The sequence below is a fragment of the Zosterops lateralis genome, assembly GCF_965231275.1.
Source record: "Zosterops lateralis genome assembly, chromosome: 5".
In the NCBI taxonomy this organism is placed as follows: Eukaryota; Metazoa; Chordata; class Aves; order Passeriformes; family Zosteropidae; genus Zosterops; species Zosterops lateralis.
In genome coordinates this window covers 59,218,047-59,237,521 of record NC_139766.1, presented here as the reverse complement: position 1 = coordinate 59,237,521, position 19,475 = coordinate 59,218,047, and the positions used below count along the sequence as shown (strand labels likewise).

General features: G+C 36.5%; 1 protein-coding gene across 3 annotated transcripts in view; it reads right to left on the bottom strand.

Moving 5' to 3' along the window:
- Positions 1-19,475, bottom strand: part of LRBA (LPS responsive beige-like anchor protein) — a gene marked incomplete at its 5' end in the record, with an annotated part of 363,200 nt that overhangs the window by 229,271 nt on the left and 114,454 nt on the right. For all 3 annotated transcript variants that reach the window (XM_083862452.1, XM_083862454.1, XM_083862453.1), the window contains 2 exons: positions 6,077-6,185; positions 16,922-16,986. In XM_083862452.1, the coding sequence (XP_083718578.1) occupies positions 6,077-6,185; positions 16,922-16,986 (174 nt within the window). The remainder of the gene's footprint in view (positions 1-6,076; positions 6,186-16,921; positions 16,987-19,475) is intronic.

The window sequence follows — 19,475 nt, the reverse complement described above, 5'->3', positions numbered from 1 at the left end:
GCTTCATTAGATTTCTTTCAACAAGCCACCCGAAACAAGGACAAGAAAGATCTAGCTCATCAAGTCTGAATGCCAAAACCATATTTAAAGAAAGGCAGGATAAGGTAGGGCAGATAGGAAAAATCTTATGATGGAGTTAAGATGTATTCCCACAGCAAAAGATAAGTTCACAGACCTACGGAGAGTAGATTATTTAAGATTACTGGTAATTTCTAGTGAACATAATAATCTGTAACAGCATTTACAAGAGGGGATAAATCGTTTTTAAAAGGAAGTTTATCACTCACAGGAAGAGAAAAAGAGAAAAATAAGTAATTGTGTTAAATATATAAAAGAAGTGAAAACGTACACAAAAATTTGAAATCTCAAACATTGTAAAACACTGTGCATGACTTTCCCAGACTTTTTTTTTTTTTTAATTACACTTAGTTAGTCTCCTTCATTTCACATGAGACAATTAATTCCAAAAATTGTCACCTCAGGAATAAAAGAAATTCAATCTCCTAGTTTGGGACTTACCAACATATTGCAGCAGAACAAAATTAGTTAATCCTCCCATGGAAAAAAAACATATTCTCCTATGCTCAGCACTCTGTGAAGCATTTATAATACCTCAAAAACATGTTTAGAAATAAAAGCCAATTTTTTCTTCCTTCTACCGACAGACAGATGGTGCTCTAACACCTAAACGTCCCAATGCAAAGGGCTGCACTTACTTAATCTAAATTTAAATTTAAATTTGAGAGAGTCAAGCCCATTCATAACAATATGTGTAAAGCCTTATTTTTCAGTGAGACAATACCTAACTTCCTTCATGTTGCCCCACTACATTTTTGCAGTCCTAATGATGACAACTTCTGAGTGCATTCCTGCAGCTTGCACTATCCTTTATCTCCATGTGTTCTGTGGAGAACCATTGCTGCTGACCCACTCTGAAAGAAAGACTCCCACTGAAATCACTACAAAATCTTTTGTTTTAATAAATAAGGACATTACTACTAAGTGTGCTGAAAAACACTTAATATAAAAGGATGTTGCAAGAGCCACAGAAAGAATTTTTGATGTACAGGTTCTACAACAAAGCAGCTTTTGTTAAAAACATTGGTAAACTATAGAGAATATGGACCCAGTCAAGGATTAAAACCTTCTTTCCCACAGTAACTTCTTACTACATATAGAAGCAACAAACATCTACAGAAACTACAAAAACACCAAATACCTTTCCATAATTCTTCCAAGGGCTCTCAAACATTCCTTTTGACTTAGGGGTATTCTACCAGAATTGACTTGCAGTAATTTTTAGTCACTTCCTCTGATACAAGTAATGTATTCTAACATTGAATGCTTAGTGCATCAAAGGGGAAAAGATGTGGGGTACAGAAGATTATCCATCAAGGGAAGCACTGGATTTTGCCTTCTGCCAAGGAAACAAAAAGCAAACAGCTCCATCCGAGTCACTACTGGAACGCTTGCCTAGCCTTGCATCCCACCTCTGTCAAGGCAATACCAGTTTTAAGATTCGCTTCCCAGCATGAGCTGTGAAGTAAAACATTCTGTTTATTACCACAGCCTGTAAATTGACACTGAATAAGAATTAAAACTGTGAGGAAGTCCAAGTCTTCCGCATGAAAAAACATAACTGAACACAAAAGGGCAACAAATTTTACAGCAGCTGGAAATGCTAGATTTAATTATTGAAGAGAAATCATGCAGAGAAGTTAGCTGCCTAGCATGATTTATAACAAATGCAAAGGGAAAGTCATGTGAAATTCTCAGTTAATCAACAGAAACAGCCAATAACAAGAATGCCAGCACTTTCTATTTCTATGGATGACAAGAATTTGAAAAAAATAAGACCAAAAATTCAAGGGGATGACACGACACAATCTTTCAAAAATGACACTTTGAGGAGGCAGGTTATTTTGCCAATTAGAGTAGCAGTAACATTTTACTGAAAAAGTACCAAGCGGTTTGTTTTCCTCAGAATAAAGAATCCTGGTACACTCGTTATAGGAAGTTGTCTGAAAATAATTGAGTGGCATGCTACACTGCTCTTCCACAATGTACAATATTATGAATAGTTCTGTATTGTGCATTTTTCCCCATCTTCTTAACTTCCCATGTGAATCATGCATGCAAAAAAACCCCAAAACACCAAAAACAAGACAAAACAAACAAACAAAAAAAAAGAAACCATGTTCTTGGGGCAATCATCAAAAGTACGTTACTCAAGCATTGAGACTTGCTATCCCAGATTTTTGCCTGGATCCAGTAGCGCCATCCAATCGCAAACTAAAGCTTCACTAGAAAGATGAAACACTGAACAATCCAGGCCGAAAAACCTTGCAGGTCTACTTATTTAGAATTCTATAAATATGTATATTCACCTAGAAGTACATCAAAAGATTTATATAAGACAGGAGGCATAGCCAAGGCAATGGGCACTCCTGTCATAAATTATAAAATAAAGTCAATTAGAGTACAAAATTCCCTCCCCCTCCTCACACCAAATCCAATTATTCCCATAGGCCCAACTCCACAGCAGTCTGCACAAATAATCTAAGACACAGTAAGAATCACCACATTTTTCAAGGTCATTTCCAGAAAAAAATCAGGGTAGTAGCATGAAACTACCAGAAAGGGGCTCCTCTTCAGGATTTTCAACTCTGCCAAATACCATGGGTGAGACTTTGAAAAATACCTAAGAGACACGTACATATAAGGGACAATGGAAAAATTTAAGGTTATATGTTAGAAATGCTCACTTTCCCACATTCACTGCAAAAAATGTGTGATTCATTGCTACCTCATTACAGAAATGAGCAGGATATTCCTTCATCAGGTTTCTGTGAGGTTCAATCACTGTAATATGAGTATGTCTCAAGTTTCTGGTGACCTCTCTATATGTCTACATGCATAGATGGAACTACTCCTTATACAGTGAAAAGACACTTGAAGTTTCTGAAAGAGAAAATTGCCTTGAGAAGGCACAAGTAGAATAGAAACTATTTATTTTATTTTCCTTTCAGTTTAAATCTATCCCACTGAGGCACTCAGGGCTTACTGTACACCCAAAGCTACAGCACAAACTGGAACAAGGAGCCACCAAAAATAAACCAAAGCCCAAAACTACCCTTGCTTCAGAGACTCTTCTCATGTATTTGGTCATCCCACTGTATGGAAAGGGTTCCTCTCCATGTTCTTGCCAATGCAGGGTCCCACCACATGGAGACAGAGCAAAGCCCAACCAGAACTTACAGAGCAAAGTTCACATGTGTTGCATTTGCTGTTGCTTATCTGCCTCCTCCTAGATGGGAAATAAGTGATAGGTGGACATTTCTCAAACCACTTCTGGAAGGAAAATATCTCTCCTGTACTTGCAATGAATTAAGGATCAAGCAGGAATGGAAATTTTTTAACTATCACCTGTCAAATAATTTCTTGCATCCTATTTCTATAAGATGCAGTTTTCAGCACAGCAGTGCCTTTCCTGTATTATCTGTTTTCCTTGGCTTTTTTTTCTTCTTACAATGACCATCCTTACCCCACTTATAACTGAATATATGCAGGTATACATAACAAGAGAGCTTCATTATGAAGCTTGCCTAAATTTCCCCTTGCTTTCTTCTGCCTCTATGTGCTCCAAATACCAGACTTCGTTTTTAAAAAGCAAAAGACAATTAAAAAATAAATTAAAAAGTAAATTAAAAACTAAAAAGTAAAAGACTTTTAAACTATCTTCGCATACATAGTGCAAACCTCTTCAAAATCTGACTCAGATATTGCAAGGCTCATCTTCACCATGACTTTTAGAATTGGAGAATTACGACTTTTAGAAATGGTGAATTACAATCAGGTAGCAGTAAACACATTAAAGATCTTTAAAAGAAAATTGGGGGTTGGATTGTTACTGACCCAGTGTTAACATGGATTATTTCCTATGCAATATGAAACACCAGATTTGCAAGTCTGAATAAAAATGGGTAATAGTTCTTTCCTTATTTCTCATCTGAGGACCTTTATCCCTCCTCAACCAGTCTCATCTCCTTTCTCCCTAGCACTCAGAGGGCAAAACTTTCTTTTGATCTGAACCACACACGCTGATCCCAACCATTTCTTAAAAAAACCTACTACTAGTAATTACCAGAAGCACTGAACATTTTTAAATGTGATCAAACCCACATTTTCATAGATATAATTTTCCTGGGCTAAATCTTATAGGATCACTCCTCTGCTCCCTTTCTCCAGCTATCACATGGCTGAAATGTGGTACACTGGAATTCCTGATTGTTAATGTGGTACCTGCAGACTTACATGGATCTGATTAACGGTTCCTCTTTCCACAAAGGAACACAGCACTGACTGAAGTCTGCCACAGACATCAGGTTCTCTACACATTTGGCAGAATACAATAGTTGTATATCCTCAGTTTCTACACCTGTGGAAGTAATGCTGGATCAAAGTTTTTCCAACACAGGAACAAAACTTAACTGGATACACAGACTGATGATATTTGAGTACACCATTTAAGTTCCACATGATGAGTTAAACTTCTTGAGCCACCACCACTGAGACAGGAGAGAGTCAAACCAGCATCAGCCTAAAATGTCAGCCAACTCTCATCCCAGAGACTTGTCACAGCAGAATTCAGAGCTCTATTAAAAATGTAAGTTGATGCTTTGTTTAAATTTCTTCCAGACACCATAAAAGGTATCTTGAGGCTGAGCTAAGAGTGCAGTTGTCGCTGAACAACTGCATTCACAGAGAGCCTGTATTTATATGACAGAACCCTCCACTTCTCTCACGTTTCCTACATACACACACCCCTCTTGGCAAATAGTTTGCATCTGAAGGAAAAAAAGTGGGCTGTTCATCTAATCAATAACACCATGTCATGCATGGAGCTCCTGCATAAATCCAGAGCAAAAGATGTCAAGCATGTCCCAGTCCAGTGATTATCAGGCAATGGAGTAAAAGGATGCACTTTTCATCTCCACAGGACTGTCGCCAAAGCCTTGATGTAATAAATGAAACATGCCTGCTATTCCAGCATTGCAGAAGGGTACTGTAGATACCTTCCAACATCTCTGTTTGCAGGAGGGGGTAACTAGCTCTAGATGAAGTGCAGATATGTTATTAGACAACGCACAGCTTGAATCCTGGGGCCAACACAGATGACCTTTAGAACATAAGCACTGTCTAAGACAAATATGCTTTCATCTTTGGGGAGTATTTTTTCAAGTAAAGATTTAAGAGGAAAACAGTTTAGAAGTACGTAAAGCACAAATGTGCCTTCAATCTCTTAATGCTTCATTTTAAAAACAAAACCACAAGTAATATCACATGTCAGAAGAAAGACAAAGTACTCTTTAAGTAGAATATTAGTGAATTGAGAGAGATTTAGCTTCATTTTCATTTACCCAATAATTAAAGCACAGGGAAAGCTGATACGTAATGTAACCAAGATCCTAAACTGGAGGTATGACCAAAGTGATTCAGAAAACAGGCTTGTATTTTTGTTCAAAGTAATACAAGTTTATTACAAAAACAGAGACTTAGATTCCCTTAAGTGGGGTGAAAATATGAAAACATAACTAAACCACACTGAGGCATGTAAAACATAAGGAGAATGGGTTTAGAGAGGGATTAGTTAAATAGCAGATGATACAAAAAGAAAAAAGAAAGTAATTTCTCATTTTGCACTTCACAGGCTGTTACCACTTATCTTCAGCAAAGTGGTTTTTTTCAGACCTGTATCTTGACTGTGATGCTAAGCAGCTTTAACACATACAGTGATATTTGCTAAATGGAAAAGAGCAGCATTGCTATGATAAAATTCTTTCCCCTACAATCTACGGTGGGTAGATTTCAACAAGTTCTGAGCTGCTCTGTTCAGCCTGTTTTTCCATCAAAGTTAGTGGCAAACTTATCAAATCACCCTAGGACTGCAAAGCACCTTTCAGAGTGGAACCTCCTGAGGCCTGCAAAGCCCATATCACAGCCTGGAATCCTTAAACACAGAGGGATGGTTATGCTTTTGTGTTTTGCTTTTTTGAAAGGCGATTTCCTTTCTTACCTCAAATTCTGCATGGCGGTTAATGTCCTCTGCCCTCTGCCTGCTCAGGATAAATTCTGCCTCATTAGCCACTCGTACCAGATGCTCCTTCATGGTTTGACTCAGCAACCTGAGGAGAGAGAAGATTTAAGAACTGCCTTAAGAGAATGAAGTCCAAAAATAAAAATCTGGACATACAGTGTGTATATATATGCAAATATGTTGGGATCTTATGACTGACTTTATTGTGCTAAGAAAACAGTATAAATAAGGTTGTAGGGTAATTCTCTGGCAACTAGTAAAATTGTATTTCTATAGTAAACCAAAGTAAATATTAAACAAAATGTAAACACTCCAGACAGTCATTTGTTTTACCTGAAATAGAGGCATGTAAAAAAAAAATCATCTTTCCCATCCCCCACAATCTAAAGTTTTTGCATCTAAACAACCATAGTTAAAGCTCTAACATAACTGATGTAAAATCTAAATAAAAAAATGCAATGCAATTTAATTTTTCCTCCAAATGCAAGATTGAAATTTTATGGCAAGTATACATTTAAGTAATATTTTCAGGATTATAAAACATTCTCAGTCTCACAAATGAAATGCTAAAATATACATTGTTCCAGGTTATGTACAGAATAAAGCTGTAATTCAAACTGAGATTTCTGAGGCCTTCATAAACCCTGAGTTTGTGAATGGCAGCAGAACTGACAGATTGAATTACAACCCAATTATTCTCTGAGTTCACATATTGTTACTAAAAACACTTCCTTTTTAATTGGTTACATTGGGATTCATAAAGTTAAAACTGGCTATACAGGAATCACACAGTTTTAGAAGGTGCACATTTCCACGGGATCACTCAAAGATACACCAGATAAATCCATTATGCGCTCTACTGATTAATTCTTAAAATATCTGTTATTAAACCTTTTTTTTTTTTTTTTTTTGGTAAGGCTTCCTGTAGAAAAAAGAGTAGCAGAACATAAAATCATTTGCTTTCCTTGCACATATAAACTAAAGTACATTTCAACAAGTTGAGAGTGTACTGAAAGGCTTTCTTTACAACCACAGGATTTATTATGCAGGATGCCTTCTAATGCATCCAATGTTAATTTTAACCCCAATAACTTATTTATCTGAAAAAAGGCTCTACCTGTCTCTTACTATATGTTTCAAAGAGTGATGCTTTACTATTTCTTTTTCTGTGCTTTCAGAATTCCACACTTGCAGGTCACATGCCTGAGAAGAAACCCAGAGGCAGAACAACACCTGAAGCTCTTTGTTCACTGCCCCCTCATCCCAAGGCTCAGAAAATTGCAGCACAGCAGCCACTTGAGGCCACGAGCTCAGGAACCAGCCAAGTTGGTGGATTAGTCTCTCCCCACGGATGAAGTCTTGAAATAAGAAATATGCACAATTCACTGTTTGAGGTGTGATTTCACCTTCTGTTTGGGGAGGCTTGTACAAAAGCCACTAGTTTAAAATCACATTACAATTCCTTTTATTATTTTTTTTCTATTTTTAGTCACTGATAGAATAGATGTAGCTGTTGAGCAACAAACAGACAATTCTGCCCATTTATCTGCATGCATTAGTGACAAACCAGCACCAAGAAACTATAAGCAATTGCATAGTCTGGGCAGATTCCATATGTTTGACTCTCCATGATCTCCCGTAGCACATTCAAATCTGGCACATAAGCATTTAAATAAACTTTTTTTTTTTTTTTTTTTTTAAATTGAACTAAGAGCTGTTTAAAAAATTAAGGGGATCACAAATGCTCACGGTACCACAATATCATGCATCACAAGTTGCATGTAACACAGTTGGACAGTATTCCATTACTTTCCCTGAGTTTGTCAATACCAACATCTTCTGCTAGCTTGACCAGACTTTGAAAAATACCAGCTATCCTCTAAAAGGTCTACTTTCAATCTAACACTAATTATACACTCTGAGTCCCACTTTTCTTTCATCTGTTTAAGAAATCACCCTATATAATAATAGTTTTAACACTTTACAACATGGTTTTCCTTTTTATCTACTACACATAACCAGTAAGCAGCCCAGCACCTGCTCTGCATGTCCAGAAAGGATGGATGTGTTCCAAACAAAGCAAAGAACTACATTCCCTCACACAGGAACAATGTTGTCCAAACAGAGCAGAAGTGTACCAAGTGAAAACAAATACACTTCAAGTTCCAGGAAGAGCTTTGTCTCTATGTCTCTTCTATCACTCCCAGCTCTTCTTACTAATCCCACGCACTTTCTTCACTTTCTCTGTGATACTCCACACAGTGGTAGGCCAGGTAGATGAAGCTAAGACATAACTTTTAAATTTTTTTTTTCTTTTTTTCATTCAAGAACTTTAAATTTTAATTTTTCTTTTCAGTTCAACCTTTTCCAAACACTGCATATGCTTGGATTAGGTTTCTTATAACAAACAATTCAAGTTGCATTATCATCTAGGGCAGCTTGGAGTTCCTTTATGAAAACAGTATCCACATACATGGCATACCACTCAGATTTCTATTTTGAATTTGCCACTTAAGTATGAAACTTTGCAAAATAAATATATAACTTTACATAAATGTAATGATGGCATGATATAATAGAGGAGTCTGCAGCCATCATTAAAAATCGAAGGCAAATATGAGCTCACAGCACCTGTATAAATGAACACACCTCTGCTTATGTGTTTAAAATGAAGTTTTAATCACCTACTAAACACAAATTTTGGAAACCTTGGCAGCTGCTAGTTTTCCATTTAAGGGAAACAAAATGCTGGACAGAAATTTAAGTGTAGCTCACTGCTCTCAATAAAACAACTGTTCCCAGGTGGGCAGACTGCTGCTGAGGCAAGGACAGGAATCTGACTCTTGCTGAAGGATGAGCTCAACTTCGAACTACACACAACACATTTTGGACATGTGGGCGAGCCTATAAACTGAATTACCTAGATCAGGTATCTTTGAGAGATGAACACTTTCTTCTTAAGAAAAATATGTTTAGAAACATCTGATTCTCTTCACTAAGACAGTAAAGAGGCATTTTCATGGATTTAAAGGATCATAATGGTCCTTGCTGGTTCCACTCTGGCCTCCCATGCAAATGGATCAGGAATGCCTTGCTGAAAACAATTTCATTTCCTCCATCAAGTCTGTACCTTCTGCTTGCACTACAGGAGAGCTTCCAGAAAGTTGCCCTTGTTTTTAGGCTTAAAACTTATAGAATCATAAATTAATTTCAGTTGGAAGGGACCTTAAGGATCATCTCCAACCCCACGCCATGGGCAGGGACACCTTCCACTAGACCAGGTTGCTCAGAGCTCCATCCAGCCTGATCTTGAACACTTCCAGGGATCCAGGGGCAGCCACAGCTGCTCTGGGCAACCTGTGCCAGACCAAAAAGATATTTTACACCATATTCTCCCATAAAACAGTTTTATAATAAGGCAATTACTGTCAGTTGAAACAAAGACAAAAAAAAAAAAAAAAAAAAAAAAAAAAAAAAACACCAACAAAAACAACACACAAACAAAATTTCCCTAACCATCTGTGTGCTTTTATGTAGATTTTTTCCCCAGCAACTAGATTATATTAGTTCTTTTTCAGTTAAATAAAAATTTCACCGAAAACACATTAAATACTTTTTTTACAGCAAAAGGACAGGTTTTCCTTTTTTTGAGTAAACAGATTGAATTTTTTGTCTCTTTCAAAGTATGCACACCCAAGCTTAAAGACAATCTCAAGTCTAATAATGTTGTTCTTGCTGATGCTTCATAATCACTGTATGAAAATCCATGAGCCATGCTTGCCTTATATTACCTCATATATCTGCTGATTTTTTTTTAGTACTATTAAACACCAAAATGCTGTTGAATGTGCTGATTTACACTCCACTTTCCTGACAGATTCTCTTCTTGTTTATTTATGACATGTATTGAATTATTATTTTCCTGATCTTAATACAAGAAGAATGTGGATGGAGCGTGAATGGACACATTTTGTAGAAGCTAGACATGATTATCCATGAGTGTAAAGACTCTGGATACTGAAAGTACTCTTCTGCTTGCAGTGCACACCAGATTCAAGGTCTCAAACAGACTTTTCTTCCCAAACACTTCTTTTCCAGACTGAAAATGTTTTAAAACATGTGCTTAATGTTGAAAAGATGAGCAGCCTAGTAAAAACAAGCAAGGGGATGGATTCCATGCTGGAAGTTAAATATATACTTGCATATTTTGCTGGGTCAGGAATGAAGTGCTAAACCACTGAGAAAAGGAGTTCCAGCCAAATACATGAGATAGACTGATTTTCATTTTTATGCTGGAAGATTATGAGACACAGAACTAAAAGTCTTCCTCTGATTTCTGGCTGCTGAATGCTTAGATGGGCAAGTAAAAAAGTCACGCTTCTCCTTATAACAAGCAAAAATTAAGAGGTACAAGAGGCAAAAAAAAATAAACATAAAACTGAGCAAAGCAAAAAAGCAAGTGAGAGACTGACAAATTCTGGGTTAGTATTACTGATGTCTAACAATTATCAGTTTTAGTCAAAGTATGAAAAAGCTTCTTAGGTGACAGTGACAGCAGCTGTTAAGGCACTAATCTATCACAAAGTACTGCAGGGAGAGACTGTAAGTTCCAGGTGCTCCACAACTTTGAGAGCACTCCAAGACAGCCAAGCAAGGTAACCTCTCCTACTTACACTCCTTCCTCATAAACCTGGCATGTAGCAAATTCTCTGACTTCAAAAGAGGGCATGTTCTACATGGACACACATGGACTTTTATGGGATCTGTCTGCACAACGTGCTAAGTGGTGGAATTACTGTTGCAAGGGTATTTTACAATTGCTTTGTGGAACACAGATACTTTACAGATACTCTACTGAATTCTCAAAAAATTACAGTTAGTCCATAAAGTCTTAAGGACTGAAGTTTGAACGAATTTATTGAGTTAAAATAGGAGACAAAAAACCAAATAAAATACAGAAACAATTTTAAAACAAACAAACCCAAAATAAAACAAAAACAAACAAATAAATTAAAAACAGAGTGTCAAAGCCATGGAGACTCACCAAAATGCTGACCTGGACACTCATTAGCATTAAATGAAACAGAACTTTGAAAAGGCAGCTGAGAGGGGGATGTGCCAATCCAATATCTTCTACCTAGGAGAGCCTCTTAGGGCATATCAGAGTCCCTTGAAAACAGTTGTGTTCACATTTCAGAGCCACTGCAAGTACTATGAGAGATGATTTCTGAAAATGTCCCATCAGATGGCAATACTACAATACATGTATGCACACACAACACAGCACAGATACCTTCTTGCTACTCTTGCAATAATTTAGTTTTTTAAAAGCAGATGTTACCAAAAATTTCTACATTAAGAACACATTTCAGAACTCCCAGACCCTCAAAAGTGGTTTATGAATTTCCCTTTTCACAGACCCAGCAAATTAATTATGTATTCTCACAAGTAAAACCTACCCTTGTCACATAAACATCCCTCAAAATTCAGTTGTGTACATCACAGTATACCTTAGTGCACACACCTGCACACAAAAAATAAGGTAGCATCAAGTCAACTTATCCACTTCTGAAACATATCCAGGCTACAATTCCTAATTTTCAGCACATTTAAAATGCTGTTTTAAGTCTAGCCTAATGATCTTATGTATTTAAAGCTGCTTTTTCTTTTCTTTAAACAAACTAAAACAATAACATCAATACTCATGAAAAAAATCTCTTTTTACAAAATGTACCACTTAAACAGAAAGGGTTGTTAAAAATCAAAAAGCAAGGAAATGTGGAAAATATGCCTTTTTTTCTTACAAAACAAGACTGAGGTGCAGGTTTTATGTCATCAGAATCTCAGGACAAGGAGGCTGCAGCAAGGGGAGCAGACTGGCAGTAATCAATTCTACTTTGGACCAGACTGAACTTATCATTTTTCTCTGGAGCCTTTTTTGGTCAACTATGCACAAAGTCTGTCAGTTATCATCCATTTCTTTCATTAATAGCTGTATTTTTTCTAACTATTTTTCCACCACAGCAGTTGCTCCTATGGCAACACAACCCTCCAACATCCATTCCTTGAGAGTGACCGCAGCGTTGCGAGTGAGAGACAATCGAATGGGGCAGCCTACATCTGTCCCCTATTTTCCATTCAGAAAGCATCCAAGTAATTGGCCAGCCAGCTTGATTGCCAAGTATTTCAATATTAAAAATATTTGCATCCATGATCAGTCAAAAGCAATACATACAGTTTTAAGACAAGGAACAGCAGGTGACGTATGTTTAAATTTTGTTAGTACAGCTCTTAAATTCCTCCCTATCCCCCTCAGCTATAGAAATATAGATGATTACAGCATTCCAGATTTTATACTACTAGATCTTATTTATTGAGAGAATTTATTAAGATAAACAAACAACATTTGGTTGTTTCTGGAGAGGTTTCGGACTTTTTTTTGGTTGGTTGATGGAGTTTTTACTTGCTAAGGATGTTAAATTTGCATTATGTTTGCCTTCCTTCTTCTTCCAATAACTTCTGAATTAATTGTATAGTTCCAACAAATATTTTTAATAGGCGGCTACAGTGTCTCAAAAATAGTAATTTTTAATCCAAGGGAACACAAAATCCCTTGCAAGTTTCCTTTGGGAAAAGAAAAAACCAAGTTGTTTTCAACTATAGTGAAAGACACATTAGAAAATGCTCTGATATAGAAGGGAGAATGTTGATTACATTTCATTCCTCATTAGACAACAAAGAATGTGGCAACAGAAAAAAGCTACAGAAAAACAAAAAGCTACAAAAAACAAAAACACACTTGTGTTTTGGCTTGCCTTGTTTGGATAGGGATTTGAAAAAGCAAAGGTAAGGAGAGGAAATTATACATAGATTCTGCTAGTTTAAAGAGATTGTCTTTAAACCAATCATTTTGTGACTTTTTTAGAGAACAGTCATTACAAGTGTATAAAAACTTAAGCATAGAACATTGTTCTATAATTCTTTGGATGGCCAAGAAAACTGTGCTTGAGAAAATTAAATTAAAATCAAGCATCTTCAAGAGTCTCTTCGACTGAAAATTGGAAAGAATAATTGCTGCAGCATGCTTAGGAGACTGATCCCTCAACCCCTGCCATGCCAAAGCCATTATCACCCCAAAGGGGATAATAACTGTCACGCCTGGTCTCGAGCTTGAGTACGTTTGTTAGTGCCCTGACTGATAGAGAAAACAAGATCCAGCATAAGAGATGCTTCACACTAAAGTGTGCTAATGAATCACAGCGACAGCAGAGAGTTTTAACCTTCACAGAGCACAGGAGCTGCTGGCTAACTGGTCAAGTACAGGAAATCAGGCCCTAGCAAAAGAGGCATTTGTACATGTGAGGAGATAAAACAAAGCTGAGCTTGTTTTAGTTCATAAATAATGGCTCCACCATCTTGTGCATAAGGAGGAAACTTAATTAGTTCCAGGGCATAAAAAAAGGAATCAGTCTGGGCACCTCAGAAGTCTCCAAAGGAGAGGGCTGGCCATGGCAGTGAACTAGATCCCACCTAAAGGATGGTTCTGGTGAACAAATTCCCTCACTGGTAAGTTCTCAGGTTCAAGCTCCAAAACAGACTCTCCCTAAAGGAGGACCCAAAGGTGAAAGGCAAGCACAAAGAATGAAATCCAGACTGACAGAAGTTCAGCAGGGTAAGGCAAACATTTCACAACCTATCCTTCTGCTGCACAGATGGCTCAGTACGTGGAGGAGCCATGGGTACAGGCACCTTTTTAACAAGGTTTCAAAGAGCATTAATAGTGTTCCCAGACACTACAATAACAGAGAACAATACTTAGTACTTTTTATTAAAACCAGATTAATGTTAAACGTAGCAATGTACTGAAACTGACATGTCTTTTACTGCACAGAAAGAGGTTATTCTCCACTACCTGCTCCTTTACCTTTTTACTTACATTCTGTAGCTTCCTGGATTTCTATGCTGGCTTTTTTCTTTTTACTATGCTTGTATCCTGGACTTCAAGACTTCAGCTGTGTATTTCAGTTTTAGGCAGGTTTACAGTTCTGTATTTCCACAAACCACCCTCCTATTTAGAGATTTTCTTGCAGTTCAAGACTCAAAATTTCACTGGGCACAAACTAATTAATTCTGCTCCACACATGAAGTGGGCATGACCTACCAGGAAAGGCAGGGAGGAACTCTTCTGTGGAACACATTAGTTACTTGTGAACACGAGGAAATTCAGACCAACACATTCTGAATGCAGCACACATACTGCAGATCTTACGAGTCCCAGAGGCAAACTTTCTGCACATATTTCTGTCCAGGGAATCCTAGCCAAAACATGGCAAGTCTAAACATAAAACTTCCAACTGCTGTGAGAGAGAGAGGTACATTCATACCTTTCACATAAAAGCAAAAAGTACATTTGAAAGCAAGTAGGAGAAGAGATTTACATCTCTCCTTCTAGACTTCATCCAGAAAGATTTTTCAGTCATCTTATTTGCCCAATTAAAAAAAACCAGTAGAACACACCTCAAGCTGAAATATCCTACAGCATCATTAGTCCAAAAAATCTAGTAATGAACACTGAGAATAAAACTCTTGTTTACAAAGATTACAGGGTGATCAAAGGCCCCCCCAACGAAGCAGCAGACAATAGTAATTGTACAAATTCTAGGCAGTTCTTCCAGTCCTTAATTTTATTTATTCTAACTCTCACATCATGGTGCCCTACAGACATTCTTCCCTATGTGCTGAACCAGTTCTGTCCTTCCTACAACTACCTTGACATATCTTCCCGCGCACTTGTAGAAACAATTAAAAATCCAGCTTTTATTATATAATTATGCAGCTAAACTCTAAATCAGTATCATTCAGATATTTTCCTAAGTTTCAATTAAAAGACTTCAGCTTTTGGAGTTTCCAAGACTGTAACACTATGGCAAAAATACATAAAAAATAGTAAACAGAATAAAATACAAGGTCTGAGATGTTTTAGTCCAAGTGTTAGCATATGTGCAAGAAAAATAATGTGCAAAGTGCATAAAGAGAAGGAAAGAGCAGTTCTGGAATACAGTTCCTATCATTTGAGGGATAATAGTTTCATTTTAGCAAATGCTGAAAAGCCACAAAGCACCGCAATTCAGCAGTAACTATAAAGGCTCCTATAAACAGCAAAGGAGGAAAATGGAAACAGATAAAAGGAGCCATTTTTAAGAAATTAATCCTCTCTCCTCTTCATCATAATGAATGTTATGTTCCCACTTTAAAAAAAAAGAACCTAAAAGAAAACCCAACTCTGCTACACGTCAGATATGAAATGAAGTAACAATTACACAGACATTTTCTGCTAACCAAAACCACACTTCCCAGTCTTCAAGGGATCATTTGTCCCTGAGACAACCACTCTGGCTCAGGCTAGACTCTAAGTTATTGATGTTGTTTATGGAGGTGGGGGAGTGATTCCATCTGTCTGTGATGGGCATTGCATGTTTTGAAGAAAAAATAGTCAATTCCAAACAGTTTACTGATAGAAAGCTTGACCTGGACAAGCTGAATAGCTACTGGGCAACTGCCATGCCCAGCTCAGTCTCAGCAACTGATCTGTCCATGATAATCATCTTACACAGATGAACCTTACATTGCAGTTTACATGTGTGTGGGATCTCTGTGTTATCTATGCTAATAAAACATTAATCAAGGGCCAAATTTATAGCAGGCATTTTGTAAGTAAGGTCAAGACAGGTCAGCCTCACATAATAGGAAACAACTATAGGCTAGATCTTAACACTGTAACTGAACACCCTTGTTACTTTACCTTGGCCCTTGGGATCAAGACTAGTAGCAAAATGTTTTTCCTGCCTCAGAACGGTGTTTCCCCTACCATAAACTGAAATGCAACCATTAAAACCCATTAAAATGTCCATTATTTTTATGTATCTTGAGAACATCTACATCTTAAGAAAAAAAATCTCAAATAGCCATCCCTACATTGATAAAAAGATATTTATATAGAATACTAATTTATGTGATAAATTATTCCAGTTTTAGTTCAGTAGCTGTCCTCATCACGTAAAATTTATTTTCTATTTGGATTCTCACTAGCTGAAGTTACTAACAGAAGTTACATTTAAATAAATGGCATTTCTTATAATACACCTTAGCTAACACCTTAAGACATCTTTTAAAAAATCCTTTAGAAAACTAGTAAATATTGCTCTTAGTCTGCCTCAACAATCAATTGGTAATGAAGAAAATATTGATGGTTCTGAACACCGACTACAAGTCAAAGAGCATGGCCTCATCACCTGCCCTGTCATTTTCTATAAGTTTCAATAATAAACATATAAAGTTATGGATAGAACATTAAACTAATTGGTAATATTAAGAGGGTTTTTTCCTTAGAGAGACTCTCCTCCTTTCTAGTTTAAGAGATAGATCAGAAATAAATGAGCAAACTGGAATCTAATTTTTGAGACAGAGGCTTATCTTACAATTCCTAGCAGTAATGTCTTTCAAATATAAATTCCCTTTCTCGAGAGATTAGCTGAATACAAATTATAGTTTCAACATTAACCAGTACACAAGGACAGGAAGAAAGAAAATCCATGACACACAGATAAGCAAAGTATTTAATGAAACTAAAAGAGCATTAAGATTCTGCAAAATCCTATATTCAGAATTAGAACTGAACCAAAGTACTAAAGAACATGAAACCACACTCGTAAAACTCAAAGAAAATTACACAAAAAGGAAGAAGAAAAATTATTTTTAAAAAGTTTCAAGGCACAGAACTCCCTGAAGGCTAAGGCAGAGGTTTTATCAAATATCGTGACTTACCTTCCTTCATTGACAAGCTCAATAAAGGCCAGGCCAGCATTCTTCTGTATAGAATTTTGCCACTCCTGGGTAAAGACAAAAAAGAAGAGAAAACTAGCTGTATAAAAACAAAACTTGGAAGAGGCCTTTTCAGATATCAAATTATACTCTTTTAGCTTTAGCAACTTACAGCACCATCAGCAAACACACAAAGCATTAATTGTGTGCTGATCAGGAAGCAATGAACGCCAGCATGAAGGAACAGGGCAGCATCATTTACTTAAGGTCATATTAAGAGGAGAAGAAAATCCAAAAACATCCCACAAAGGTTTCCATCATTTGCTTTTGTTATGTCATGTAATAATCCTGAAGTTGCTCTGGTTCACAGATGCTTTTTGCCTTATTGAACCATGATAGTGTTAGAAACTGTTTCACATTAAGGCAAGGCTCATTCCTTAGACACAAATGTCTCTCATAGCTTAAAGCCTAGGAGGCATATTTCCTCATAATAATCCTCACTTCAGCATCACATAGTCATCTCTAATCATTTAAAAAAAAATCTGTTAACAATCCAAATATTGCACCATTAACACACAATGTTTTTTAAAAATGTAGCATTTTTAGCACACTGAAAACAATGCTAATGGCAGATGAACATGCACTGCACATTCCTTAAATCCAGCTAAATCTTGAATTAAGCAAAACTCTACACCTCTTAAACATGTAGGTGGGTTTTGCCTGGCCCCCACAAGAGACACAGGGGAAAGCAATCAACTCAGATGACCTGTCACTGGGGCTTGCTACCCTCATTTGAAAGATGAGAAGGAAACAAAATTACTTAACAAACCCATAAAGTAGATTTTTTAATCCTAGACAACATAAGAACAAGTTAACCCAGGTAAAAATTAGAGCAGTAAATGTATGTATCTTATCTTTTGGGGAAAATGTAGAGGCAAATAGATAGAACAGGACAAACACAGGTCTTGATTTAAACTCTTCAAATCTTCTAATCTAATACAAAAGACTGATTCTGCAGCAGACAGATATTAAAGTTTCATGTGCTTTTCCACATCAACTTCTTTGATTTTTTTACTGTTTGTTCTATGAAATAATAATCCTATAGATTACTTACATGAGTATTTCTATCACTGAGGTTATTTTTTAAAAATCTCATCAGGTCTAAGGCAGGCAAAAAGTTCAAAGCAGGAAAAACATCTTAAACAAATTTCAGATTTTGGAATGTAGGAGATTTTTAATACACAGTGTCAAGGTTCATTTTTGGTGCTCAGTGTTGCAGAATTACCTCTCAGTCAGTGAGACAAAGGTTTGATCAGACACACACTGAAACAACATTGTTGTTTACAACTTAAATCCTGCCCCTCTGCCCCCACACACTCCCCATTAAAAAAAAAAAAAAAGCAGGGGAGAAATTATAACTGATTTCTCATTCTGGTTTTCCAGGCCTAACACATGCTTATGTTTATCATGCTCATCATGTTCAAGTTGCAACAATGTACTACAATTTTCATGGAGTCAGAATCAAAAGCAGAATAATTGGAACTTGTGATGCATTATTGATCACAAATTATAAATGTATTCTAGTGGAAAACAAAAAAAGCCTTTTAGTTGCTAATATTCTAAAGAAAATAGTATATGCAAATAATCCTTCTAAGAGGTTTTAAATGTAGTATCAGGTTCTAAATATTTAGCTTTATATAATGATAGCTGAAAGTATTTTGTTAGCTAAAGTGTGAGAAAACTCAAGAGAAGCAAAATAATTTTTTCCACTTATGACACTGTCCATCTGTTGTTCTGCTCGCTAAAGAGCTCACAACAATACTTGAAAATTTAATTGGTGAAGATGGAGGCTGCCAAAAGTGAAAAGAAAGTGCATTTATCATTATACTTTTCAGCATTTTTCTCTGCATAAGACATCAAAGAAGGTGTTAGTCTAAACATTTTCATAAATCACAGCTGAACAAACCCTAAAGCTTATTTTAATAGTTGAAAGAAAAGACTAATGGTCTTCATCTTTCATGATCCATTCAATATCTCCCCACAGTATATGTTCACTCTCAAACAATTACGCTCAGTATACATATTGCATTATTATATCAAGCATCTTAGTTATCCATCTCCCAAAGGTATTAGAGAAAAAACATGTTAAAAGCTTCAAACTCAACCACTAATGCAACTAAATAACTACAAAACACATTTCAGCACTTTTCTGAGGAAGGGCTGTAAGGGAAGATCAGCTGAGTCGATAATTTCATACCTGTTCTAAGCTGTAGGTAATTGACCATCATTTCCCGTGGCTGTGAATGTTCAGTGACCAAGAGACATCATCCACTCCTAATGCTTTTGGTCACTGTACACTCAACAGTGAGGTAAGGGAAAAACCAAGAAGCAGCAGACACGATCACAAATAACTCCAATGAAAAATCACCGTGACAAGGAGACAAATAAGAAATCACATTTTATTCAAATACTGTGTCTGATAAGGAAATTTCCTAACTCCTTATTGTGTCACTGATTTCCTTAATAGAAACTATAAGCAGCCCCATAATACCCTAGG